The sequence below is a fragment of the Lonchura striata genome, chromosome 10 (genome assembly GCF_050655825.1).
Source record: "Lonchura striata isolate lonStrDom1 chromosome 10, ASM5065582v1, whole genome shotgun sequence".
Classification (NCBI taxonomy): domain Eukaryota; kingdom Metazoa; phylum Chordata; class Aves; order Passeriformes; family Estrildidae; genus Lonchura; species Lonchura striata.
The window spans coordinates 14,112,666-14,139,789 of NC_140712.1; the positions used below are offsets into that span (position 1 = coordinate 14,112,666).

General features: G+C 39.0%; 2 protein-coding genes across 2 annotated transcripts; one reads left to right on the plus strand and one right to left on the minus strand.

The window, feature by feature from the left end:
• Positions 1-477: 477 nt before the first annotated feature.
• SLC24A5 (solute carrier family 24 member 5) lies at positions 478-8,839 on the plus strand. Its single transcript, XM_021537487.3, has 9 exons — positions 478-595; positions 830-1,009; positions 2,279-2,362; positions 2,452-2,555; positions 2,862-2,962; positions 3,716-3,999; positions 4,922-5,128; positions 7,837-7,938; positions 8,467-8,839. Exons 1-9 carry the CDS (start codon positions 502-504, stop codon positions 8,787-8,789), a joined length of 1,479 nt encoding a protein of 492 aa, XP_021393162.2. The 5' UTR covers positions 478-501; the 3' UTR covers positions 8,790-8,839.
• MYEF2 (myelin expression factor 2) lies at positions 8,776-26,465 on the minus strand. The gene is made up of 17 exons (XM_021537482.3): positions 26,206-26,465; positions 21,535-21,764; positions 20,273-20,325; positions 19,006-19,013; positions 18,801-18,894; positions 17,752-17,943; positions 16,956-17,109; positions 16,501-16,550; positions 16,351-16,414; positions 16,095-16,196; positions 15,841-15,891; positions 15,698-15,766; positions 15,321-15,419; positions 12,966-13,037; positions 11,568-11,770; positions 11,406-11,457; positions 8,776-9,672 (listed from the first exon to the last, which is right to left on the minus strand). Exons 1-17 carry the CDS (start codon positions 26,403-26,405, stop codon positions 9,509-9,511), a joined length of 1,857 nt encoding a protein of 618 aa, XP_021393157.2. The 5' UTR covers positions 26,406-26,465; the 3' UTR covers positions 8,776-9,508.
• Positions 26,466-27,124: the final 659 nt, after the last annotated feature.

Consider the following 27,124-nt stretch of genomic DNA (forward strand, 5'->3'; position numbering starts at 1 on the left):
CCCCCGAGGGATGGAGCGAGCCCCGAGGGGCGGTGGAATTTGGGGGGCGGTGGAATTTGGAGGGCGGTGGGACCCCCGAGGGGTGTGACGAGCCCCTGAGGGGCGGTGGAATTTGGGGGGCGGTGGAATTTGGGGGGCGGTGGGACCGCCGCCGGATGGAGCGAGCCCCGAGGGGCGGTGGAATTTGGGGGGCGGTGGAATTTGGGGGGCGGTGGGACCCCCGAGGGATGTGACGAGCCCCTGAGGGGCGGTGGAATCTGGGGGGCGGTGGAATTTGGGGGGCGGTGGAATCTGGGGGGCGGTGGGACCCCCGAGGGATGTGACGAGCCCCTGAGGGGCGGTGGAATCTGGGGGGCGGTGGAATTTGGGGGGCGGTGGGACCCCCGAGGGATGTGACGAGCCCCTGAGGGGCGGAGGGGGCGCGGCCCCACGTGACGCCCGCGCCCGGGCCGCGGCTCGCGCCGGAGCCGCTCGCGCCGGAGCCCGCGCGCAGTGCGGGCCATGCGGGCGGGCGCGCGGCGGCGCGCGGCGCTGGTGCTGCTGGCGGCGCTCGCGGCCTGGGGAGCGCGGGCGCAGCGCCCCGGGGACCCCGCGGGTACGGGGGCACCGGGAGGGCACCTGGAGGGCACCGGGGTCCGCTCGAGCGCTGCCAGCCCGTCCCGCGGGCGCCTCTGCCCCGCGCAGGTGTGCGGCGCTCTGGTGGCGTCGCTGCAGCGGTCCTCGCCGTGCTAAAGAGAGAAATCCACCGGAGCGCGAATCCGCAGACGTCCCGGGGCCTGAGGAATGGGAAGATGTCAGGATGTGTAACACTTTTGCACTCAATTTTCAGAAAACGGGACGCGTTGCGTCCTCTCGTCTTCATCGGAGTTTCCTGAAGGATTTTTCACACCGCAGGAGAGGAAGGATGGAGGAATTGTTATCTACTTCATAATTATACTGTACATGTTTTTGGCCGTGTCCATTGTGTGCGATGATTACTTCCTACCTTCCCTAGAGATCATCAGTGAATGTAAGTCACATCCTGATCTTTTTCCTGTAAAACTTAGAAGCTTGGCATAAAACTTTCTCTTTTAAAAAGCTTCAAAGTTAGAGTGCTCTGAAAGAAAACTGAACAAGTTTCACTTTCCATGCACAGATGTGTCCATACAATATTTAATTTGATACACAGGATCAATATTTTACTGAAAAAACCTAGTGATTACACTGCACATGTATTCATTTAATATTTGCTTTCTTTCTGCCTGGAGGAAAATCTTAAGATTCCTCAGTATTGACTAAACTGACAATTTAACTTTGAGTTGCACAGTACTGTGTCCAGGTAACTACTAGTAAAAGAAAAAAATTAGGAGGGATGGTGATGTGTGAAACCAAAACTCTTCCTAGGGTTTGTTTTTCTTTAAAAGTAGTGATGAGCTACTGCTAACATATTAAAGGTATGACACAGGAGGGACAGGAATTCTATGGTTACCACTGTTCTAAGAAATCTAATCAATCTGCAACAATTCCCCTGGCTTCAGCAGACCACTGAAGTAAAGAGATGGTCTTGGCAGGGAGTTCAAATTTTTGCTGTCAAGAATTAACAAAATTCCCTAGGGAAACTCATCCCTGAAATGGAAAACCTCCTCCAAATCAGAACACTTACAGCAAATGTAAGCTGATACACTGCCATAAGAGCTGGTGTTTTGTTTGTTGATGACAAATAAGCATTTGTCAGACATTTGCCTTGGTCAGTCATATGTCCCTGTACTTGGTGTGCAGGACTCGATCCACAGAGTGAGTTACATTCCAGAAAGTCAATTTGCGAGAACAAAAATTTCATTTCTCATAAGCAACACATAGGCTCTTATACTGTCCATACAAAATGAAAATTTGATTTCAAGATCACAGCACTGGTTTGAATTTAACTAATGTTTCCGGTATGTGAAGACACAGTCGTACAGATTTCCCTGGAAGATAGACAGACTTGATATGGATCATATAACAATATCACACTACAGTCCATGGAATTTCCCCACAATTATTCCAATAGGAAATACAGTTAAATTCTACATACAAAAGCTGATTTTACAAGATATATAGAAATAAACTAGCCCAATAGATGAGGCTAATTTTCAATATATTACTTTATGAATCTCATATACATTGACTATATGTAAATAAACTTTAATCTACTAAACTGCAGTAGTAGCTAACATTATTTACTAGTCTAGTGAGAGTAAAGGGTATAGGCTACTGAGGTATCAATTTTTTAAAGCAATTTTTTTCGTTTTGTCCCCAGGCCTTGGCCTCTCACAGGATGTAGCTGGAGCAACTTTTATGGCTGCTGGAAGCTCTGCTCCAGAGCTTGTCACTGCTTTTCTAGGTGAGATGTGTTTTGACTCCCTTATAACTTAGAATTTTTTTTCCTTGCATGCCAAACTGAAACATACCAGAGAATCATTTTCCTTACAGGAGCTTTTGTGACAAAGGGAGATATCGGTGTCAGCACCATCCTTGGATCAGCAATATATAATCTTCTTGGTATTTCTGCAGCTTGTGGGCTGTTTTCCAGTGTGGTATGTATCAGCTTTGCTAATTCTGCTCCTAAGAGTCAAATGGTTATTCAACAAAAGCCAAGAGAGAGACTTACTATGACAACTGCCAAGTTTATTATTTAGTAGCAAAACCAGCATGTAATCAGTTTTAAGATAAGTTGCTATGAAAGTTTTTAAAAACACTAACCTGTTAAATATCATACTTAAGTCATTCCTAAGAATCTTAAATTTTTACATAATATAGAAACGACATATTGATGCAGCATTTACAGCACTTAGTGAAAGTATTACAGCGAGGTTTAAGAAAAGTACATGACTGATCTGCAGGTTTCGAGGCTATCCTGTTGGCCGCTGTTCAGAGACTGTCTGGCATACACCATCAGTGCAGCAGCAGTCCTTGCGATGATATCTGACAACAGAATTTACTGGTAAGAGCACAAGTAGTGTTGAATTCTTGTTGACTGGAGATTTGTGAGACAGAGTTTTGAAAAACAAATTAAAATCCCCAAGCCCCAAACTTCAAGTAGCCTGAACTGCTGTTCACTAACAGAAAACATCCTGTTGGCTTTAAAAAACTTAAAAAGTCATAATGCTTGTAAAGATTACCTAAACATTCAAACTCTGCATATTTATGAAATTCGACCTGCATAGGTTTGTCTGTACAGACTTCACAAAAACAACTGTTCTGACACAGCCATTAGTGTTCAGCATTTACTCCTTTTGAGCTTTTCCTTTCATAGCAGCATTGTTCAGAAAAACATTTGTCTGCCAGAAGGAGATAATGAGTTTCTGACGTTTTAACTCCTCCATCAACACCGAAACTCCTGTTACCTTAACCAGACAGTCAGGTCCAGCATTAAGTCCCTTGAAGTTTATAATTTAAGCATCACATGAAGACTCAATTTTGCAATATCAGGAAAATGTTCAATCAGTAAGATCCCCTGAAAAAACATGCAGCTATACAATATACAAACAAGATTCTGCAGAGGAGGCGAGTTAATCAAACTGCTGAAAGACATGGGGACACTCAAAAACGTCCATGACATTAGCCATACAATTGCAAATAGATGCTTTTGTGTGTTCTCCTTTTGCTATTCATGCAAATTTTCTCTCTCTCTTCTTATGCCAACAATTGAGTTCTTTTATACTACATGTTATATAAAACTTGTTTTTCATTCTAGGTATGAAAGTGCATCCCTATTATTGATATATGGGTGTTATATTCTAGTACTGTGTTTTGACATTAAAATCAACCAATACCTCATGAAGAAGTTCAGTCCCTGCTGTACGTGTTTGACAAAAGCTATGGAAGAGAACACGGAGCAGCAGCCTCTGGTTGGATGGAGGGACGAGAGTGGACCTCTAATTCGTCAACAGTCAAGAACAGACAGCGGAATTTTTCAAGATGAGCTGGACTACTCTCAACTTTCAACAAGCTTACACGGGCTTGATGAAATCTCTGAAGGTACAGGTATTATTACAGCTGTCTCTAGCACTCCACATGCCTGTCTGATCAAGAGCAGATTCTCAGATAGTATTAAGATTTTGCTCACAAAAATATCCAGCCTAGTATTTCAGTAGATCATTATTCCAACTTGGAATATAACACTGAGCAAAATCAGGGTGATGCTTTTCATATGAAGTTAGTTGCTAGAGGAATGCAAGGACAGTTGCTCATTTGTGTCATAGCAGAACTTTTGTCTTTGTTGTGTGTATTTGAGACTTCTCAGCAACACTGCTTGTAAAATCCACTATCACCTGAAAGCCACACAGGTACCGTAGCAGTACACACTGTTTCCTTATGACAGTGGCAGGTTCATAGCCCAAAATATGCATAATATCAAAAGTAAAGGAATAGCTGTGATGTGGTCACAGGTCATTTTTCCTCTTAGGCAAAAAACAGCAGTTGGTACTTACTCTTGGTAAATGCTATGAGCAAACCCTTATAAAGAAATTCATTTTTCATCCACCTTAGTTCTTCCCGGTGATGTAATGAGAAACATGTTAATCACAGCGTAATAGGTTGGAAAGGGATCTCAAGTATCATCTGGTCCAACCTTTCCTGGCAAAGGCATGGTCTCAGATGGGCCAGCTCCAGTTAAGGTGAATCTTAGAATTGTCCAACATTGGGGAATCACCACTTCCTGGGGAGATTATTTTACTGGTGATTATTATTGTGAAGAAATGTTTTTCTCGTGTACAAGCAGAATCTCCCCAGAAGTAACTTTATTTCAGAATTTTGTCCAGGGAGATGTAGGTACTACAGCTGAAATTTGAGGAAGAAGTATTTTTCACCTTTTTTCATATTCTCACGAGGACAGTTATATACTGTATGCTATGGATTCAAATGTAATGCTACAATTCAAAAGTTACTTTTTCTTCGACAGATCATCCAAATGTCTTCACCATGCCTGAAGCAGATATGAAGAGAATTTTGTGGGTGTTATCCCTTCCTATTATCACACTACTCTATTTAACTATACCAGATTGCAGAAGACCGTTTTGGAGGAACTGGTTCATGGTGACATTTTTAATTTCAGCAGTATGGATTTCTGCAATAACTTATGTTCTTGTATGGATGGTAACAATAGCAGGTAAGTACCTAAAGTGGTGTTGCTATACCAGTCAAGAATCACTGAAAAATTCTGTGGTTTCCCTTTAACAGACTGCACTGTAAAAAAAAACACAACAGAAACTTATGTTTGACTGCTTAGTTTGCCACCCTCTTCTATTCAATGATGGAACATTATAGAGTTTAGCTGCTTCCCACTGCTTACCATTACATGAATGAGAACTCAATGCAGCTACAAAAAACCCTATTTTTAAAAACAGAGTTTCACTAAACTGCTTCATTAAGCAAACCAATTAGACACACAGCAATCAACTTGTCATGCTGAAGGCTGACAAACATGAAATCCCCTAAGACTGGAACTATAGGTCAAAGCTTTTGGGAAAAAATCTGTAATTTTTATACCTGTGTTTTTCACAAAAGTTATAGTAAGAGATCTGGCATTAAATTAACTACCAAAAAAGGTCTCAAATGTGCTTATTAAATATTCTTGGAGTGTGTATATGTGGATCTCTTACAAATCTGCATCCTAAAGCGGGGCAGTACAAGGATTGCTTTTAAGCGAGAGAAGGGGTATAAACTTGTATGTAAAAACCATCTCCTAAAAGTACTTTGAGGTATTGAAGGTCTCCTCATTTCATTGTTTCTTTCTCCAGTCAGCTTGAAAGACATCCAGTTTTTATATTTAAGAACAAGTAGAAAACAAAACTAAAACTCTACAGAAATTTTTCAAATTTTCACATTATAGCTCACTAATCCTACTCAAGCATTCTACTAGTTCAGTTATGAAAAACTCCTTGTTCAGTGCAGAAGCAGACCTACACATTCAGTAAACCTTTGAGAAATTACTAGTAGATCGCTGGACACTATAACCCACCATGTTAACCCCTTGATTAAATAATTTTTCACTTGTACCCAGAGAACAAGGGTTCACTGTCTGGATGCTAGAAGCCTTTGAAATAGGATTCAAGTCAACATTATTGCTGTTGTACAAGTATTAATTCATATGAAAGTAGATATGGTAGAGATTCAGAGAGTGTATTATTCACTTTCAAGAGTCATCACAGGTAATACTGGGGTCTTTGGCCCACTACTTCTAGGTAAATTATATTCTATTTACATGTTAAAACACTACAAGTTAAACACACAATATATTCAAGTCCAGGCTCTCATGAAGGTTGAGAACTCAAAGGTTCTATCATTGCATAATCAGCCTATCAGCATGTCACAAAGTATCATAGCTGGGCACTAAACTGGGATGGTCAAGAAGAAACCTAAACTAGTACCTCTTTCTGTTGCTGGCAAAGAAAATTCGACTACTTATAGCAACACATTGCTACTAATACACAAAATTAACAAAAGCCTAGAAAAATTAGACTTTTCTGTCTTAATGGTCAGTTGCCAGAAAATAAACCACTACACATTAAATAAAAGATAAATCTATCTAATAAAATGAAAAAAATAGCTTCTCCTGAGTTTATATTCTGTCTCATAACCTTCAGAGGGCTAGAAACTAATGTTGCGTACATAAGGCTAGTTCATTCATATTTCACCTTGGTTTGAACCATTATTTTCCAGCCTGAATGGTTTATAAAAGCTGTTTTGTTGGTCCCTCATCCTATAAACCTATTAGAAGTGATGGAAGGATAAAGAGAGTACAAATTCTGCAACAGAATCATGTTAGTTCCTCTGAAATCAACAGTTTCAAACATGAATTTACAGGGCTGCCCTAGACTAAGCTGGTAATAGACAAGCATAGGCAATAAGACTGACCTAGCTTAGTGTACTACCTCTTATTTAAATAAAACTTATCTTACTAAATATGTCAAAATATTTCATGTAAGAACTCAGATTTCAACAATAAAAAATATTAAGATACTTTTTACTGAACAAAAATTTTTAAGAAAATTTAATTACTTTGTAGCTTGACTAGAGGTATCAAATACTTCAGCATATTGATGCTTCTGAATGGTACAAATGCTAGAACAGTTTTGAAGAATCCCTGTATTTTAAGTTAGAAATTAATATGGTTACAGGACATTTAGGGCTAAGAAAAACAGAAATTAGGGAAAAACAAACTGCCCTTCTAGTAAGAGTTTAAAACTTTTAATTTAAATTACTATTTAATTACTATTTCCCTTAAGGAACTCACACTTCTAAGGGGTTACTTGTACTTACAAGTCATATAAAAATTATGCACTTCGATTCTCGCAAATCACTTTCTAATTGGAGTGAAATGGTAAAGGCATGTAAGTTGAGACAGTATTCTCATAATATCTTAATGACTGTCCTCCCCAAGCAAACTCCTGTGCTTTTTCCCCACCCCCTGAGGGGACTAAAACAGTAAGTTATTGCTTCATGAGACTTTTGAACACTAACAAGGAGATGCCCAAAACTGTAAGACTATAGTATTTTCAAGAAATTGAGGGGAGGGAAAAAAAAAGGAGTAGTAATTTGTCAGATATTTAAACTTCTACTTTATCTGCAAGAAAAAAAATCATAATTGCTACTGTCTTGGCCACTGCAGACTTGAAGAACAAGGAAAGGATATTTGTTGTTACTCTTTGTTTTTACTGCTTTGTGGTTCAGTCACCTCACATGTAGCTGATACATTCCATATGAAATTACAGTATGATTACTGATTCCTTCTCCAGCAAAGTGCAAAGCACTTTCAGTGGATGAGCCCTAACTAAAACCACACTTGTATTTTCTACCCTTATTTCTCAACTGCAGGGGAAACGCTGGGAATCCCAGAGTCAGTCATGGGTCTCACATTACTTGCAGCAGGAACAAGTGTACCAGACACAGTTGCAAGTGTGCTGGTGGCTCGAAAAGGTAAAGATTTTAGTATTTAGGCTCATGCCAATGGATGTGTTTAAAAGGTACTACAAAAAGAATTCTAGTCACCATTTTGGTAAATTCAAAAAGTAACCTCAAAACCCGTGCTCCAGACTCTAAAGCTTAAGTCTACTAAAAATAATAAATAGCTTACCTGAAAAAGCTGTGGCTCAGACATCTAAAAACTTCTCAGAGTATCTCAGAGAAGTATTCTAGATTGGTTTATTTGTTGTTGATTACATATTACAGTTTTACTGTGGAACACAACTGTAAGTGTGTGTATTTTAAACATAACTGGACTTTATAATAGCCTGTCTAGCTTGATTTTAAGTGCAACTGTGCAGATGCTGGTGATTTAGGGAGACTTTTTATAGTTGTGGTACCCATGTTCTGTAGAATCGTGACTATGTTCTTCCAATGCAAAATCTGTGAGAAACTGAGGGCTGGCAGTCTGTTCCTCCAAAACAGTTTGGCAATTTCATGCAATACAATTAAGCCAACTTATTTGTATTTCTTCTTTTACAGGTAATGGAGATATGGCTATGTCTAACATTGTAGGATCCAATGTATTTGATATGCTCTGTTTGGGAATACCCTGGTTTATAAAAACTGCCTTCATAAATACATCAGGACCCATAGAAGTGAACAGCAATGGTCTGACATACACAGCCATTTCTCTTATCTGCTCTGTTGGTTTTATTTTTCTGGCAGTTCACCTGAATGGCTGGAAAATAGATAAAAAATTGGGAACAATTTGTCTTGTCCTGTACTTAGTATTTACTGTATTATCAATTTTATATGAACTTGGCATCATAGGAAACAATCCTACAAGGGTCTGTGGTAACTAGTTTTAATCAGTGATTATGCTGATGAAAAAAATAAAAGCAGAAGAAAAAGATCAGTTTCTTCATTTAGTCAAAATAAAATTTAAAAAACCAACTCCAAACTCCCATTGGGCTCTAAATCTTATATACAGAACTAAGTCATGCCATTAAAGTAATATTAAGTAGAACAAAAATATCACAGCCTAATTGGAGCCCTTTCTTTTAGAGTCAAGAATTACAGTATGACTACAACGCACATATAAAACCAAAATTCTGAAAAAGACATCTACTTCTTACATTACAATGAAACACACATTTGGCAGGAAAAAAAAGATCAGAAAACACTAAATAAATCCCACTATGCAATCTGGAGATTAACAGAGAAAATGGCTTATTTTATTAAAAACAGTATAACCATTCATTTAAACTGAATGACTAGAGACACTTGGCCTAATTTTCCAAAGGCACTGAGCATCCAAAGCATCCCCGGTCTATAGGGACCTGCAGGTGCTCAGTGGCTCTAAAAAAAACAACAAAATCAGGCAAATTGTCTTTAAAAACCAAACATAGTAAGATTCAGTTAACAAGTATCACAGTATATTAAACACTATACTGTTAAAGGCTGGTGGGATTTAAAAGTTCATTTTTACAGCTTTTGTAAGCATACAATATTACTAAAAATGACTTACTAAGACAGAGAAGCTAAACAGACATAGGAATGTTCCTGAACATACAATTTTAAATTATGCATTGCGATCCAAGCGGACATCAATTTCTCTGCCACTGATTTTTATGCCGTTCATTATCCTACAGGCCTTTTCAGCAGATTCTGGTGAGTCAAATCTGACTGTTCCACAGCCCTTTGATTTTCCATTCTCCATTTTTATTTCTGCAAACATTACATGACCTGAATAAATAAGTTAAACAGCAGTTATTTCAAGTCCTCAGCATACTAACAAAGAACTCAGAAGTAATAAAGTATTATTCTAAATTATAATCTAGGCGAACATGAATTTGGCACTTTCAGACTGATGGCACATTCACTCATTCAGGCAAGGTGACATGGGACAAAAGAGCAGGAAAGAATCCAAATCCAGATCCACTTTCTCCAGTCTTTCCTGAAGTATGCCTGTATTTGACCTCAAGTTTGAAACAAAGTGCCCTATGGAAAGGTTTGTGTTTCATACTGACAGAAGCATAAGTATTGCTAGGCATTAACTGAACTGTAGCTTAATCTAGTCCACCATGTTCATCACAAAAATATACCAAGCAATAGTCACAACCAAGCAATTTTGGTAAGAAGCTGCAGAGCAAAATTAAAGCCTTTAAAACAAAAAAGTCACCAGGCTGGGAGTGGTGGAAAAGTAGCATGCATTATCCAATTCCTGCTGAGTTTCCTTGAGGTTGGACACTCAACTCATAAGGAAATATTTTTATAAAGATATACCTCTGAGAATATTCAGTTCCCTGGAGCTAATGAGTTTTTGTTTATGGTATGTTCTAGCACACCCCTCCTGAGCCCCTGAATGTCACTAGGAAGAAAAACTTTTCCCTGAAATACAAAGCCTTTTATTTTTAAATATCATTTAATACTGTCATTTCACTGAAAGAAATCAAACACTGGGAAACAGTCTTTGTATTTCCTTATGATACTGACGTGAACACAATCTGTTGCTTATAATCATTAGAAGCAACTGAACATAATTACTACATATATTAGCTGACAGAGATAATGAAAAAAAAAATTCTGAACTATTTGAAAGTTGTCCAGGAGGTTAAGACTTAAAAAAAAAGAAAGCACCTGTTGTATTATATCCTCCATCTACAAAGAAAACATCAACACCTTGTAATTTTTCATAATTGAACTGCGAGTTCTTATTTACATCAAATCTGTAAACAGCTGTATGATAACTTTTTTAGGTGTCAGTAGTATGTTTTAAATTATTTATCTTTTCTGTCTATCCAAAAGAAGTCATCCTGTAATTCAGTTACAGCTCTCCATTTTGAAAATGTGTTTTCAAAACATATCATGTATTTTGACAACCAAGCTTTATTTTTCACTTATTTCTGTGAAAAGACCAACTTTTATGAATTAGATAAAACCAATTACTGAATATTTGTAGCAAACTTTTATTTCTTAAAATAAAGGGGAACATTACAGCCTGCAAATATGCTAATCAGGATGATCTATATGTGTAAAACCTGTAATGCTGCACGGACAAAAATTACTAACTCTGATTTGATGCAGCACCATTTCTAAAGTAATGCATGATCTGGACAGATCCAGGATCCTGCACATATTTAACTCATAGAAAACACTACATTATATAATTTTACTGGCCAGGGAATATGTCAGAAAAAGAAAAAAATTCAAAGAGTAATTTTATTAAAGGAATAGGTTAAAGTTTATAGCAAGTGAGAACTCAGAGCCAATACAGCCCATACTGCACCTTGGTCTTGTGTTCTGTCATGCCTAAAAATTATTTATATAACTCAAGAAAGCTGGGTGAAACAAGAAAAATTAAGCCAGCCAGACTCCTCTTCAGAGACAAGACAACAGTCTTCCTGTTGTTTTCTAATAAACACCACAAAACACATGAAGTCTATGGAGATGAACAGGGGTAAGGTTCATATACATACCACATTGACTGAATTTCTCCTTTAGCTTCTGCCAGGTCAAGTCAAAAGGAAGCTAAAATAAAAAAGCATTATTGGTAACAAAATATTACAATGAGAGTAAGAGCAAGCAATCAAAGATACACACAAAATAAGCTTGTACTTTCTATACATTTAATTGCTTACATTTCTCACAAATATCTGGTTGCCTTTAGAGCCTAATCTCTCTCTCATGCCACTTCCCATGGGGCCAGGCACAAATCCTCGATCGATGTCCATGTTCCTGTCCAGGCCTCCACCCATGGCTGGTCCCATTCGATCGAAACCAGAACCCATCCGATCTATTCCCATTCCTCCAGCCATATTGTTCATACCACCCATTCCACCACCTACACAGAGAAAGCAATGGAGGATAAAATAAAATCTTTTAGTAATAAACACACAAGTATTTGGTATCAAACAAAGTTCTTGTGTCAGAAGAACAGCTTTATTAAAAATGCTGTAATATAAACCATAACTTTTATACATGCAGTGCTTTTTAGGAGCATGGCTAGTATTTTATGACAAAGTATTATACAAGATATAGAGTGTCAGTTCTAAAATAGTAAAACCAAACCTGCATCAAGCTATTAGTCACACCATCTAATGTACCAGAATTTTGAACACAAGAATTCAAAGTCTGTCTTGTTTAATTTAAAAAAATATAATACCCTTTACCAAAAAGATCAAATAAATAACTGCAGTAATACTTACAGATAATTTGACCAGATATAATATTGTCTGTTTGGCTTCCTGCATTTATATTCAGCTTAACTTAATGCACCATACCCACACCTAATTATAAAATCTTCTAGAGAAGATTTTTTGCCAAGAACAGAAGTTACTGCAAGTAAAGAGCATGAACTTTATTATGTGTCATGGTTTAAACCCTAATAAAAAGTACATACATGGAATAAAATGTATTAATTTATATAAGTAACTAAGAGCAATAGCATTCAAATACTTTAATATTTCTGGATTCATAATTAAAAATTAATGTACAGTAAAATTATCAAGATCATTCATGAGAGACCCTCTCTTTAAGCCTTAAGTCTTCTAAGACTGGCACTAGCAAGATTTTAGTTTCTCATCTGCTCTAGCCTGAGGAACTCAGAGTTGCTGCAATACAAACTCAGTACTGGAGCTTTGCACAAAATTAAACTGGGGGATAATCTGAAATTCAAGGCTGATTTTTTTTATTTCAATGATGGCAGATTATAAGGTTCAGCTTCACAAAGTTTACTCATAAAACTCTGCCTGCCTTTTTTTCTGAAACACAAGTTTACTTTAATCACTTCTCCCTCCAAACTAGAAGTTGAAACCAATCCAAATCTAAGATTAAGGGAAAGACTTTATTAGCTAGTTTTCCTCTGAACTTTTACCTCAACAAAACAGCTTTGAAAACTGTTAACTTATCACATGCAACAGAGTTCTACTTCCCTCAACAGCGAGACACTATGCTACAGCAAATTCCTCTGACACAAGTGTACACTACATTGTTACATTGCCTATGCATTTATGTTCTATTGAAACAAGTTAACCTACTCATTCCAGATCTTACTGGGCCCATGCTAGGTGCTCCCATTCCTCCTGCAAAAACACCAATCATTGCACCACCTAAACAGAGAAAAATAATGAAGTGACATACACTGAAACCACCAGTTAGTGAAAAAAAAAACAAAGCACACGCTAATAAAGTGCACTGTTCTCAATGTTACCTGGCAATATTTTTCTATAAGGGCACTTTTACGTGTGCCTTTACTATACAAACTAAATAGGAACACCTTGTAAGTAAAGTTAGTTTCTCCTTTTCTACTACAGGATTTAAGCTACTCTGATTTCTTTCTAGCTTTTCTTCCCTCTGACAGCCTGCCAGCAGCACAAACATGGTAAAATTAATTGCGCCACTTCCTACATTGGGAAAAACAACCTCAAAATTCAAGGCTTCATCTTATATGAACTTGATAATATAAAAAAATCAACAATACTGCTGCAAATCAAACATCCTCAATTCCACTCTGATACTATAGCCCAATCAAAGATGCCTTCCTTGATTTCAAGGTTACTAAAAGCAAGGTTACTTCACAGTATTTCTTTTAAGATACCATTAACCTAAATACTGTAACAGGAGTACATCAGAGCCTCCCCTGATCAAACACAGCACTTATTAAAAGTCCCTTCCATTTCCTTCCATTATTTAAGGTTAAGCTGGGAATCTCCAATTTTGGGTCTCAGGATACTATTCAAATGGGCAGATCTGATAGATTGTAAATTGAAGCTTGCTGATCTACTGAATGAAAGACACCCACATCACTTTCCCACAGTGGTTCATGAATTTTTAAACCAACGTGTTATCAGAAGCCCCAGAAGCCTACTGCTTGCAGAAATATTTATAACTTAAGTGGCCTTGCATTTTCACTCAAGAAACAGATGTTTATGCAAGTAGCCAGAGCGAAAGCATACACTTGATTTCTAAGACATTCATTCCAAGGCATTAAGACTAGCTCAAAGGACAAGCTTATTATGTTCTTACCACTTCTACACATTTGTCACTATTCTACACTACACTGTAGAATTGTCAATTCTACATTACTGAAGAGAAGCACACAACAGTTACCCTTTGCTATGAATGGCCTCAACTAATAATTTTTTTTTTTTTTCAAAAATCAACTTTTAGACCAGATGAACCTTAATGCTCTTAGAAGTTCTTCTCTTTTAAGCAGGTGAATTAAGGGAATAGAAAAGTACAATAAACAGGGAAGAGGAAGAACAGCTGTCTCCTATAATGCGTTTTGTGTTCAGTTTCAGGCCCCTTACAACAAGAAAGACATAGAGGTGCTGGAGTGTGTCCAGAAAAAGGTAACACTGCTGATCAAGGCTCTGGAGGGAGCACAAGCCTTTTGAAGAAATGGCTGAGGGAGCTGGGGTGCTCAGCCTGGAGAGGAAGAGATTCGGGGAGGATCTTTCTGCTCTCTGTAACTACCTGAAAGGAGGTTGCAGAGACATGGGATCAGTCTCTTCTATCAAGTAATAAGCAATGGAACAAGAGGAAACGGCCTCAAGTTAAACCAGGGAGGTTTAGATTGGATATTAGGAAAACATGCTTCACAGGAAGAATTGTCAATCATATGAACAGGCTGACCAATGAAGTGGTGGTGTCACCATGCCTGAAGGGATTTAAAAGAAGCATACATGTGGCTCTTGGTAACCTGGTTTAGTGGTGGACTTGTCCGTGTTGGGTTAAAGGCTGGACTTGGTGATCTTTTCCAGCCTAAGGGATTCTGTGATTCATCCAGGTAACAGCATAGTAACAACGGGCAAGAAGACTATTTTTGAGCTCTTCCACACCACTGAAGATGGAAGAGTAACCAATCTGAGGAAGCCCCACTGCCAACAAGACATCATCTATAAACAAAATAATGCTGGCTCAGTTACAGAAGAGACCCATAAATACCATTCTGAGCTATAGGAGCTCAGAAGGCAGGACAAAAACTGAGGGCACCAAAATGCAACACTCCTGTCCAATGCTACCTGAGCTGCAGTAGAAACAGTATTACACCATGCATTTGCAAAATAGGCTCATGGAAGCTACAAAGGCTGCACATGGACACCTTGTCGGGATTATCAGAGGCATATACTTCAACACCCCAAAAGTTTAATACCCTAAAAAATACACAGTATGAAGGTAAATGCTTTCCTCAAACAGCTATTCCATTCATATTTTACAGAGGGAAGAAAACCCTCCACACCTGAACCTCTGTAACAAACATTCAGATTACATCCTTAACAGTAATGACTGGGGTAGAAGAAACAGAAGATGACCAGATGAAACCTCTTCTCCTCTTCTTCTAGCAAAATTCATCCAATACTATGTCACAGAAAATTTAACAGTTACCATACCCATTCTTCCAAAAGACTCTCCAAAACCACGGTTCAATGCCATGTCACCACGACCAAATTCTCTTTCCATGTTTGCTCCCATTCCACCACGGAACATTTCTGAAAAGAACAAAGCAAAAAAACAGGAAGATTCTGTTATTTACATCTAAGTTGATGCTCCACAACACTTGTTTCACAGCTGCTTGTTTAAATAGAAGTGAGTCTAATGCACAAGTCAGAGGCACCTATTACACACTCAACTCTCCTGCCAGTTCCTAGGCCTCCATTCATGCAACTACTTCCTTTGAACTCATGTATATTACCCAGCCCTAAATGGAGAGTATTCAATAAATAAATATTAGCAAACTAGTAGGTGTACAGGAACGGTGTTCAACTACCTCCCATTCGGTTAACTCCAAATCCTCCCATGTTAGGCATTCCTTCCATTCCACGAAATCCAGGAAGTCCTGCAAAATAAGGAAAAGTGTTTTCTATACAGTATTAAAGAAATATTTAATGCAAAAAACTTCACTGCACGTACCGCCTCCCATTCTACTCATTCCACCAAATCCTGGGCCGTCTATTCCCATACCTTTAAAGCAAAAAGATAAAAAACACTTAGTACACCCTAATGGATTTTTAAAAAGTCAGACAGAGTTAATATCTCAAAAGCACACTACACAAAGTTTGCTTTGTCAAAAGTCTGTCATTTTTGCAAACATAGAAATGGCAATTTTAAACTTTAAAAATTTTAAACTAGCTCTGTATAACTTAAAAATAAATAATATGGATTACCTCCCGGACCCATGCTCCCCATTCCACCACCCATGCTCAGCTGTGTTGCACTGATGGGCTGTCCACCTGGTCCAAGTCCCATACCGATGCCACCAAGACCACCTCAAAAACAACAACAACAAAAAAAGTATGATCAGAAGAGAGACTTTCCTCTGCATCACAGAGACCACAGTAAGCAAAAGTATTACTAAACTGTGTGAGAACACTGATCACCATATACTAAGTGCAAGGAGTAGAAAACCAAGCAGGCACTCACGAGGTAATTGTGAGCTTTTGCTGTCCACAACACGGAAGTCTTCATGAGGAACTGATTTGTCATCCTGATAAAAAACAAGGATGTTATGCTATGATCCTTTCAATGCTTTGGCAGAGACATATAAAATAGAAAGAAATGAAAGCAACTTACCATTTTTACATGCATGGGTCTATCAAACAGGAATTGTCCATTGAACATAGCTGAAGAAACAAGTCAAGGAGTCTTAAGAAGATTATTTAACTGTTTCTGAAGAATCAATGTAATAACTTATTATATTTCTGTACAATTACCAAGTCTTGTCTTTCCCTATCTTATTTTTAGAAACCAAATTCAAGGGCCAGAAGATGTAATACAAGCTGTTCAGTACATTAAAGTTAGTTTCACAATTGTCACAGTGTCAGGTATTTTTATTTTCTTCAACATCAGGAGGGACTTTTAGAATTCAGTACTAAATTCAGGAATTACAAATGTAATCTGCACAGTATTACACTCTAGTCCCTATATCATAGCTACAAGGCAAATAAGAACCATTTGTAAAACTATGCTGTCAGAACCATTAAAGACTAATCGATATATAATTAATTATTTTTCAAAACCAAGGATACATATTGCTTGAACAGCTTCAATTGCTTGTTCAAAGGTAACTGTCCCCATTCCTCGACTCTTGCCATCTTTATCTTCTTTGATGTCTGCACGTTTCACAGTTCCAGCAATGCTGAATACCTCCTTCAGTTTCTTCCAGCCAACTTTGAAGTCAAGCTTAAACACAGAAATACATCAGTGATTTCAGTGCACATCTCTGTTCTGCTATTACATTTGGAAGAGATTTTCTGCATTGCTGTTAACTCCTCATTGATGCTTGATAATTGTAAATAGCTGAGATTTTGTAATATACACACACTGTGTCAAAGTCCAAAAAGTCACCCATTGTACATGTATGTACAATACGTGCATGTATTTTACTTTAATGAATATACTACCATTGGGCTGGTTCTTGAGAAGAGCAGCAGTAATTCTGCAAGACCTCATATAAATACAGTAGTCTTTTGTGCTGATAAAGAACTTGAACCACTGTATTTGTGTTGGAACTTTAGTGTGTTAGTCTAAAGTAACTAGCAAGATAAACTAAACTGATGTATATGTTTAATAAAAAAGAAATGCAATTGTAAATAGTGAAGAGATGTATAAAATATTTTTGAATCAACAGATTACTGCAACAATTAGAAGTGCATGTCAGTCTCAAGAGTTTAATGTATCTTTCCATGTCAAAAATCTGAACACATACCCAACTTTTTCAACTGAATATACTAACCGTGAACTATTTCCAACCTCCTCTTTATATTAAATCTCAACTATACAAATGTCAAACATTAAAGTTATAAAATCCTGTTTTAAGCTTACATTGGCAACAAAAATCGTGGATCCAAGCCTGCCTGCTTGCAAATTACTGATAACCTCAGGAGGAATGTTTGGATTATTGAGAATAGAAGGTGGTAAATTCATCATTCCAGGTGCTGCATCAGGTCCATGTCCTCCTGGAAACTGCCCTCCTCCCCGCTGCAGAGCCCTGCGAGCATGTTCCCCCTCAGGATCCTGAAACATGGGTACAAACAAAGCCACTCAACCATCAACAACTGGACGGACAACATAGAAAGTGGTACTACTTGAAATTCTGCATAAACCCATGAAAATTATCAACTAACAAATACACTTGTCCATGTCAGAGGGATGATGAACTGAATTAGCATGGAGACCTAATTCCCTCACCTCTAGAGGTGGGTCCTTTCAGGTGAGGGTTGAGGCATATTGGCAAAGCACTTGTTGAGGAAGCGTGCACTGCCACTTCACATGCTGTACCTAGCCTATGGACAAGTAGAAAAGATTTCAAGCTAAAGGACTATCAGTCTAGCACTTTCTTCCAAGAACTGAATGAATTTAATTAGGTGGTGGTTTTATATTATACCATTGTTAAAACTGTAACAGGACAGGAAGAGCTGCATCTGATACCATGATATACTACAGCACTACAACAGAAATACTGGCATTATTTCACTTTCCAGACATCACAACTTCTCTATTTCCAGCCCCATTTTTGCACATATGTAGTGGTCTAATAACTAGCTCATTCTGTGTTATATTTTGAAGTGGATAAGCAGTGTAAACATAAGATTACCTAGGCTGGAAAAAACCTAAGGTAAGAATATGAAGTAAAGTTGTTTTAACAAAAAACAGCATTAGATTATTTTGATTTTAGGACATGCTTTTTGTCAGTTTATTTGGCATAGTATCCAACCTTTTGCAAGCTAATGGGCAGTTCAGCCCATTAAGAAAATTTCACAAAAAATTAAAGTGGAAATTGCACATCTAAGATTCTCAAAACACTGTATGGTCATCTCAGTAGCTTTAGTATCTTCATTATTTCAAATTGAAAACAGCAGCAATAAACATACCTCTTTAATATTCAGGGGTCTTCCACTAAGATCATATTTGTTCATAGTGTCTAATGCCTTCTTAACAAATTCTTCATCTTTGAATTCAACCACACTTAGAAAGAGATCAAAACATTTAGAGTATTAAAACAAAGTCTAACATACCAAAACTAATAGAATGTTTGGAAAGCAGTGTGCTTCTACACACATAAAAAAAGAAACTTACCCACAACCCTATATCCAGGAGATTTGTCATCATATGTAAAGAGAAAACAAGCAAGAAAAAAAATAAGTTAGTCAGCACATATGACAGAGCAATGAAGATTCTAGTTAAAGATCCCAGCTCACTGTTAAGTAACTCTACAAGTTATTTTCAGCTTCAATATCCATAATATATGCTCTTTAGTGGTAGCCAATCTGAATTTCTCTTACTTTCTCAGCATACATACCATTCAAATGCAAGAGAATACATTGAGTATGCTCTTTGAGTCAAACCAGAATTGGAAAAATGCCACACAGATCCATGTAAGGACAACTAGGAAGAGGAGGTGGGAGGAAAGGGTGGAAAGAAAATAACCCCAAAACATAATCAAAAACCAATCAGGACACTCATCATTTAAAGTTGTCCACTAACTACAAAATTTAAATCTACCTACATCAAGTACACCACTACAATAAAAAAGCAGTCTGCATACCTCGTCAGTACAACATAATTGAGAAATTACCTTATAAGAAAATACCCTTATTGACTGCACCAGCATCCTTCTAATCAAGCAAAGAGTTGAGGATTTCTTAAAGCATAGCAAAGCTAACAGTATGTTTTAGTTTTAACAAATATTAAAGAAAATAATTTGCAACAATTGATACAGTTAAGACTCAAACCTGCATTTCTCATGTTCTCACTGCAGGCTTGGAGCTGCTATTGGCCAAACTTTTGACTATTATTAAGACGACAGAGGAGCTTTAACAATCTTCACTATTAGTGCCTCATTGCAGGCACTCTGTTGGCTACCAACCATATCCATCCATTTAGTTTTAAGAACGTAAATACATTGAGCCAGTGTTTAAAAAGTACCAATCCTGCAAAGCTGTGAAATCAGGCACTTCACCCAGTATATTCTTAGCTAACATTTTATACTTATTGGCCCCAAGAAGAGCATACTACACTAAAATAATTTAAATAAAATGACTGGTTTATTGAACATCCTTAATATGAAACAGATTTGTACCAAGACAAAGGTGTTGGCTAAAAAGAAGAATTAAGTAAAAGCCATTTGTTAACATTTACAGAAGTACTTTGTCCCTTACAACCAACTAGTGTGAGTTGCATGAAGGTGTCAGACTACTTCTAATTCAGAATCCTCAAGGCTACCTTAATGAAAATCAGTGTAAAAATGAAACTTACTTTCTAATAACTGGTACAGGTATTATACAAAAATAAAACTGCTGAGGAACTTTTAAACCTCTAGCAGATTGTTGCCCACGGCACTTACCCTTGATTTTCCTTCAGCATCCTTAAACAGCTCCACGTATGTAACCTCACCAACTACATAAGACATACAAAGGGAAAATACCAAGAGACAATGCATTTAAACACCAGTATCTTTCTTTACTGTGCCCCTGTGCACAAGTCTACAGAGAATCACCTATTATTCACCAACAATCAAAACCAGACCAACCACACCTCCTGTCAATGGCTATATAATTTAGCTAGTTTTCAGAAATATGCAGCAGCCACATTCTCAAAAGCTAAAAACAAACAACTATATTTAACCTAATTCATACTACAGATCATATTTTGGCCAGTATGATATAGTTGGTGAACAAATTCAGATATAGACAGTCCCTTAACCTAACAAATGAAACGTCAACGTTCACTGAAAAAGTGTTACATTTATCATCCTACTCACAACACCTGTTTTAAGGTGACTTTCTACCTGAATATCTTCAATCAAAAGTTTGCCTTCAATAATAACCAAATTTACACATCAAATATTTCACAGCAAGCAACTCACTTTCTAAAGTAGGAAGTTTAAATAAATAAACCAATCAAATAGTCACGTCACCTTACAACAGATAAGCCAGCAGTTACAGAAGGGGGGTCTGGCATTTTTCACAGCCTAAAAACCAAGTATGCTTTGCATTACTTTTGAAGAATCAATTTTTCAAGGAAAACACAGAACTAACTTTTTACAAAATCCATATATTATAATTATTTTACCCCAAATTTAAAATAAAATTTTTGGGGTAGTCAGGTTTCTCTATCAGAACTGCAACAATAGGAACAAGCTTTTAATACAAAGCTCCAGACAAACAGTCATGGCAGTAATGACAATGCAGACAAAATTAATGCCACAGCCAGATTCCACCAAAGAAATACAAAACAACTTTTGAAAGCCATCCCTTATTATCAGGTTAACACACTTCATGTGTTGCTTAAATACAAAAGCCCTTAGAGAAAAATAAATCTACAAGAACTACAACTAGACAAAACACAGTCTCTTTAAGAACTCGTGAGGTCATGCATATACTCTCTACTATCACACCGGAGTGGCAGAAGATTGTGAGCACTGCATTTACCCAGCCTACCCTGCAATGCAATTGTCTCAGATGAAAGAGGGGAAGGGAGATAGATGTACCAAGTACAGGCCAAACCAAAAAAAGTCAAATCAAATCTGTGTGGCTCAAAGGACACATCGGTTGCATTTAAGCCCTACTGGTTTCTGTGTGAAGTGTATTACAAGGAGTGAGTTACCTTTCTCTCTCATCAGGTCTTTAATAGCTTGCCATTTCATGTCATACGGGATGTTGCTAATAAAAACTCTGTTGCGACTAACAGCCTTCTTGTCTCCAGAGCCTGCATTCTTCTCCTTTGCATAGGGGTGGAATTTATTCTTGTTTCCAAGAGAAGGGATTGCCTTTGCTTTTGCAACAAACTTTTCTTTCACAGGTGTTTTCCCTTCTTTTGCTGTCTCATCATTATCCCTACATTAAAAAACAAAAATCCAGACAAAAACACTGTTAGTCTTGTGTTGGATCATTAGACTACCCCACTTCCTACCTATATAACTGAATATTTCCTATGCTATTGGAACTCCTAGGATGTCAAATGCTGCTTTTCAAATTAGGAAAAATAAATTCATGCTATCAGAGTAATTCCAAAATACACTACTTTATCAAGAACAAAAAAAATGTTCTAATACAAAGTAAAGAAAGTACATCATACTAATTCACTTACATTTCATTTCAGAGAATCACAGAATCCTAAAATGGTTTAGGTGGCAAGGGACCTTAAAGATCATTTCATTCCAAGCCCCCTGCCATGGGCAGGGATCACCTTACTCAGGGCTCCATTCAACTTTTAACACTTCCAGGGATGGGGCATCCACAATTCTAGACAACCTGTGCCAGCACATCTTCTCTGTCAAGAACTCAGAAAGATGGAACTATGAAACTACTACAAAGACCAAAACAGAAGGAGTGAAACATGACCTCTAGTATCTGTGCCTTGGTGCTTTAGTAATTTTCACACCTCACTTGGACAAGTTACAGGATACTCACCACAGAAGTGGGAGTAGAAACAGTCTAAGCTTGACAGTTGAAACAGCTTGGGATGTTTAATTCAATGGAATAATATCAAAATTAACTCTAATAGGCTTTACATCAAATTATGTTTTATCTACCCCATAAATTATCTTTATTCACCATTTGTGAAGATACAGCCAGACTACTGTTAGACAGAAATTAAAATTCAACTAAGAACAAGAAATATTTTTTCAGTTTCACTGCTTAACACTACTAGAATTTGAAAACTTGCTAAATGCATAGGAAACAGCTGTATTAAGCCATGCTATGAATCTAAGACTAATTAGGTAACTAGGTATTATCCACTAAAAAAAACAAAGCAGACACCTGGCCCTCAGTCTTTCAAAACTTCACCAATAGCACCGAAATCCTCCTTTTAAAATATTTTTATTTTTCAGATGAAAATGCAAGAAAATTGGCTGCTTTTCTTTTACAGCAGTCCAAATCTCAACTTCAGTAAGACCATACAATTTTAACAGAATTAGAAGAAGTATCTGTAACTCTTCAGCACTCCTGATATTATCACAAGGTCATTTAGCATGCTAACAGAGGCTCAAGGACCTGAATTGTTACTTTTGAAAAGGAGAACTGCTGAACTGAATGAATTCACTGAAGGAAGCCACACAAATGTGATCCACTAAACAGATGCTATTTAGCATCTTTAACTACACATCACTGTCTACTTAGAGAAACTTTAAAAGTACTTCTATTAAAACATGTATTTTAAAATGCCAGAATTAGCATCTTCAGTTAGAACAATTAGAAGGTGATGTCCTACAGGACTGACAGAAATGAATGATTGTGAACACTCCTTAAATTACATCACTATCTTTGTAGTATATTTCCCCCATTTCAGAAGGCTTATTTTTTATAGTTTTTCTCACTGAGACACTTTGGAAGGTTTCAAGCATTTCAGCTTTACAACCACAACATATGGCAAAACCAGTGATTTTGATTAACTGACAAGTTTTCAGCTCTCTGTACAGTTAACAAAATAGTAAGTGGCAGTCCTGCACTCAAAAGCACATGCAAGGAGCTTTTTCATTATCTACTCAAGCCTGGGTACATTTCAGGGAGGAGTACATTCAAATACGTCTGTATTACTCCCCTGACTTTTTCCCCGGTTTTGAAATACATGATATTAACTTCACAACCCTTGTGTTTATATATAGATTAAGAGTGGATCAGCAACTGGGAAATGCATGGATACTCCCCTGGGGCAAGTATTTGTAAAATTTAAAACATCTCAAGTCAACAATATGTTATCTGGTTCAAGCTTTCTCCAACATCCCCCTACATCATCCCTCCTCCACACCATCCTGTCTGTGTGACAACACAATTCCTGTGTGGCTGTGTGGTGAAGTGAAATGAAGGGAACAATGCAGAAACTAGAGGGATTCAAGGGAGGAGGCAAAGAGCAGAGTACCAGGTCTTCCAGTCAGATCAGTTCCTTCCAATCCAACCCCATTTGCAAATGCAAAACTCCTGCCCAACGAGACTCCTAGTAAAAATCTGAGTTCTTCCTTAAGTTTTAGGATTAGAACAATGGATTCTCTTCAGCCTTTTAAGCTCTTTCCTGCTTAAAGGATTATGAAACAGCTCCTTGGTGCTCAATGTAGTGCACAGGATGAGACAGGTCTCCAAATATGGAATCCAGAGGCTCTGCAAGACCTGGCTGTACAAATCAGTAGAGAGCACAGAAGATATAAGCTTGGCATAAACTCCTAAATCTGGGAAACAAAGCGACACTGCACTTAGTCTGGGAATCACAGCCAGGCTGCTGAAAATAGAGGATTAATTAAAGAAACAATCCTTCTTGCAAAACTCATCTGCCAAAACCAACACAGACCAGTGACCAGGGCAGAGGCAGAAATCCTTTACAATTCTTACCCTCCTCCTTGAATATTAACAATAATTTCAATCATAAATACATTCAAAGCAATGTCACATTACTCACCTACAGACTACAGAAAAGCCAGACTCAGAAATTATACACGGACATTTTCATGGGGGAAAAACAATAATAATTTCTAATCTTTACTTTCTGTATGAGCTACACACTCCATACATTAATCTTTGCCTGTGAAATCACAGACCATCACCGTTCTTAGGACTAGAAAAAAGATGTCTAATTAGTTCTTCAAAAAAAAGTGCATATGCTCATTGATTTGAAAGACCAATTATACCTTTTGGAAAAAAAAAAAAAACTTTTGAACATTACATAAAGTTCTGAAGACAAAAGACAAGTTTTCCACATGCAAAACTAGAAGCCTATAAATAATAAGCACAAGATACATCAACATGAAAGCCCTAAAATTTGAATTTTTAAAAGAAACTTCTACTCCTCCTCACAAGTGTCCATAATAAGATAAGCAGACAGAAATGGAAAAAGTTCACACCATGTGATTTCAAACCACATGGATCACTTTAGCTTTGTTGTGCTGAACAGTTCCACTGCCCAATACAAAAAAAAACCTACGGAAGTGTGCAAACTGAGTCAGGATTCCTCTCCAGTTTAACAAATGCTAAGCAAACCAGGTTAACAAAATCCCTTTTTTTAAGTAATACACTTAACCCACAGACTGACAGCTTAATACTTTTTACACCCATTTGGGGGAAGATTACAAACTGTATGTGAAAGAATAAGATTTGAATCTCTGCTACCAAGAGCCTCCATTGCTTTCAAACTTCAAATTGTGACTTCTACCAGGCAGAATGACTGGGATTTTTCATTTGCTTGTGAGGTTTTGGAGGGAAGATACTGTTGACAGGAGGGATACAGAGAAAATACCTCATTTCAACAGCAGCAACCTCAAAAGGTAATAAAATTTATTCTCTTAAAAGGGGCAAAAAGGGTGACATCCTGTGAAAATTCAATTCCAATCTATGCAGTTTGGAAGCTGAGGGCCAGATTAGGAGGAAGAAAAACCAAATCCACAAATTCCATTTTCCTTGTAAACTGAAATAAATTTTACAGGGAGTCAAGTAAAGGCATGAAGTACATGTTTATTCCTCCAGCTTTATATTAAAAATTATCCCATATGCATTTTTTAAAAATACAACAGTATCAGAAGAGGACTGCTTAGAACATGTCAAAACTTCACAGACGCCAGCAGCTTTGATGTACTGTAAGTCTACTGTAAATGCATTTTCCCTCCAAGATCTGAATGAGATTGGAAGAGATATTGAAATTCCAACGATCTGAGGCCAAGATCTAGTTCAGGTAGAGTGACAACCCTCCAAGCCTGACATCAAGAACAACCACACAAAGTTATTCATGGTATTGTTCCAGAGAGCTGGTATTTCCAGCTCCTTTATACTAAGTTCCTTTTAGACCTACTACACAAGGCACAATTCTACATACTCCGTGTATGAAAATGTTACAGCTTCCAAGAAACATGCATGCATATGCGGGGTTTGTTTTTAGAAAGTAAATTACTATAGGGCTGTTTTACCATCCTCACGTAAACAAAGACTATTTCAACGGCTTTAGAAATTAGATCGTTTTGGCAAGAAGTGTTAACGTAAACGGCACCTGAAGCGATGCGGAACGCTCCTGGAAAGGTATCCCGCGGGAACCGGTCCGCCAGGTACCAGAGCCCGGGGCTCGGAGCCCAGCCCAGCCCTGCGGGGCGGCCTCGCACCGCCCGCCCGCAGCGGCCGCTGACCGGAGCGGCCACCGGCCCCGGCCCGGGCCGCGGCCGCCCCGAGCGCCCGGGCGGGAGGCCCCGGCCCCGGCCCCGCCGAGGAGGAGCCATGGGGCCGGGGGCTCCGGCCACCTCCTCCCGCCGCCCTCCGGCCGCGTTGCCCCCGCCGCCCTCCCGGCCCTGCCCTCACACACATTTTGACGCCATTTGCGCTGCCCGCGCCGCTACCGGGTGCCGCGGCCGCCGCCGCCTCCTCATCCTGCAGCGGCTGTTGCTGCGGCTGTTGTTGCGGTGCCGGCTGCTGCTGTTGCTGCGGCGGCGGCTGCGGCGCCTGGCCGGCCGCCTCCTCGGCCCGGCGCGGCGCGGCCGCCTCCGCCCTGTCGCTCTCCGCCATCTCGCGCGGGCCGCGGCCCAGCGACCGCCGGTTTGAAACGGGCCCGACCGCCTCGGCCTCGCCGCGCCGCGCCAAGTCTCGCGAGAGCGCCGCGCGCGGCCGGGCAGGGCGCGCGCGCCGAGGCTTTGTGCGTTGCCATGGCGGCGCGGGGCCGGGCCCGGGCGGGGCGGCGCCTCACGGCAGCGCCTCACTGAGCCTCTGAGGCGCTCGGTCGCAGAAACCATTCGGGTTGGAAAAGACCTCCGAGGTCTTCAAGTGCACTCTTTAGTATAGCACTGCTAAGTACACTACTAAGCCAAGTACCCAAGTGGCACATCTTAACGTCTTTTAAATCCCTCCTGCAATGGTGACTCCACCACGTCCCTGTGCAGCCTGTGCCAGTGATGGACAACCCGTTCCGTGAAGGAATTTTTCCTAATATCCAACCTAAACTTCCTTTGGTGCAAGTTAAGGCCATTTCCTATCACCCTATCACTTGTTCCATGGAAGAAGTGACCAACTCCCACCTGGCTACATCCTCCATTCAGGCAGTCGAGAGTGATAATGTCCCTCCTGAGACTCCTTTTCTCCAGGCTGAACACTCCCTCAAATGCTCCTTACAAGACTTATGCTCCAGACCCTTGATCAGCTGCCCTTCTCTGGACACACTTCTGCACCTCAATGTCCTTCTTGCTGTGAAGGGCCCAAAACTGAACACAGGATTCATTGTGCAACCTCAC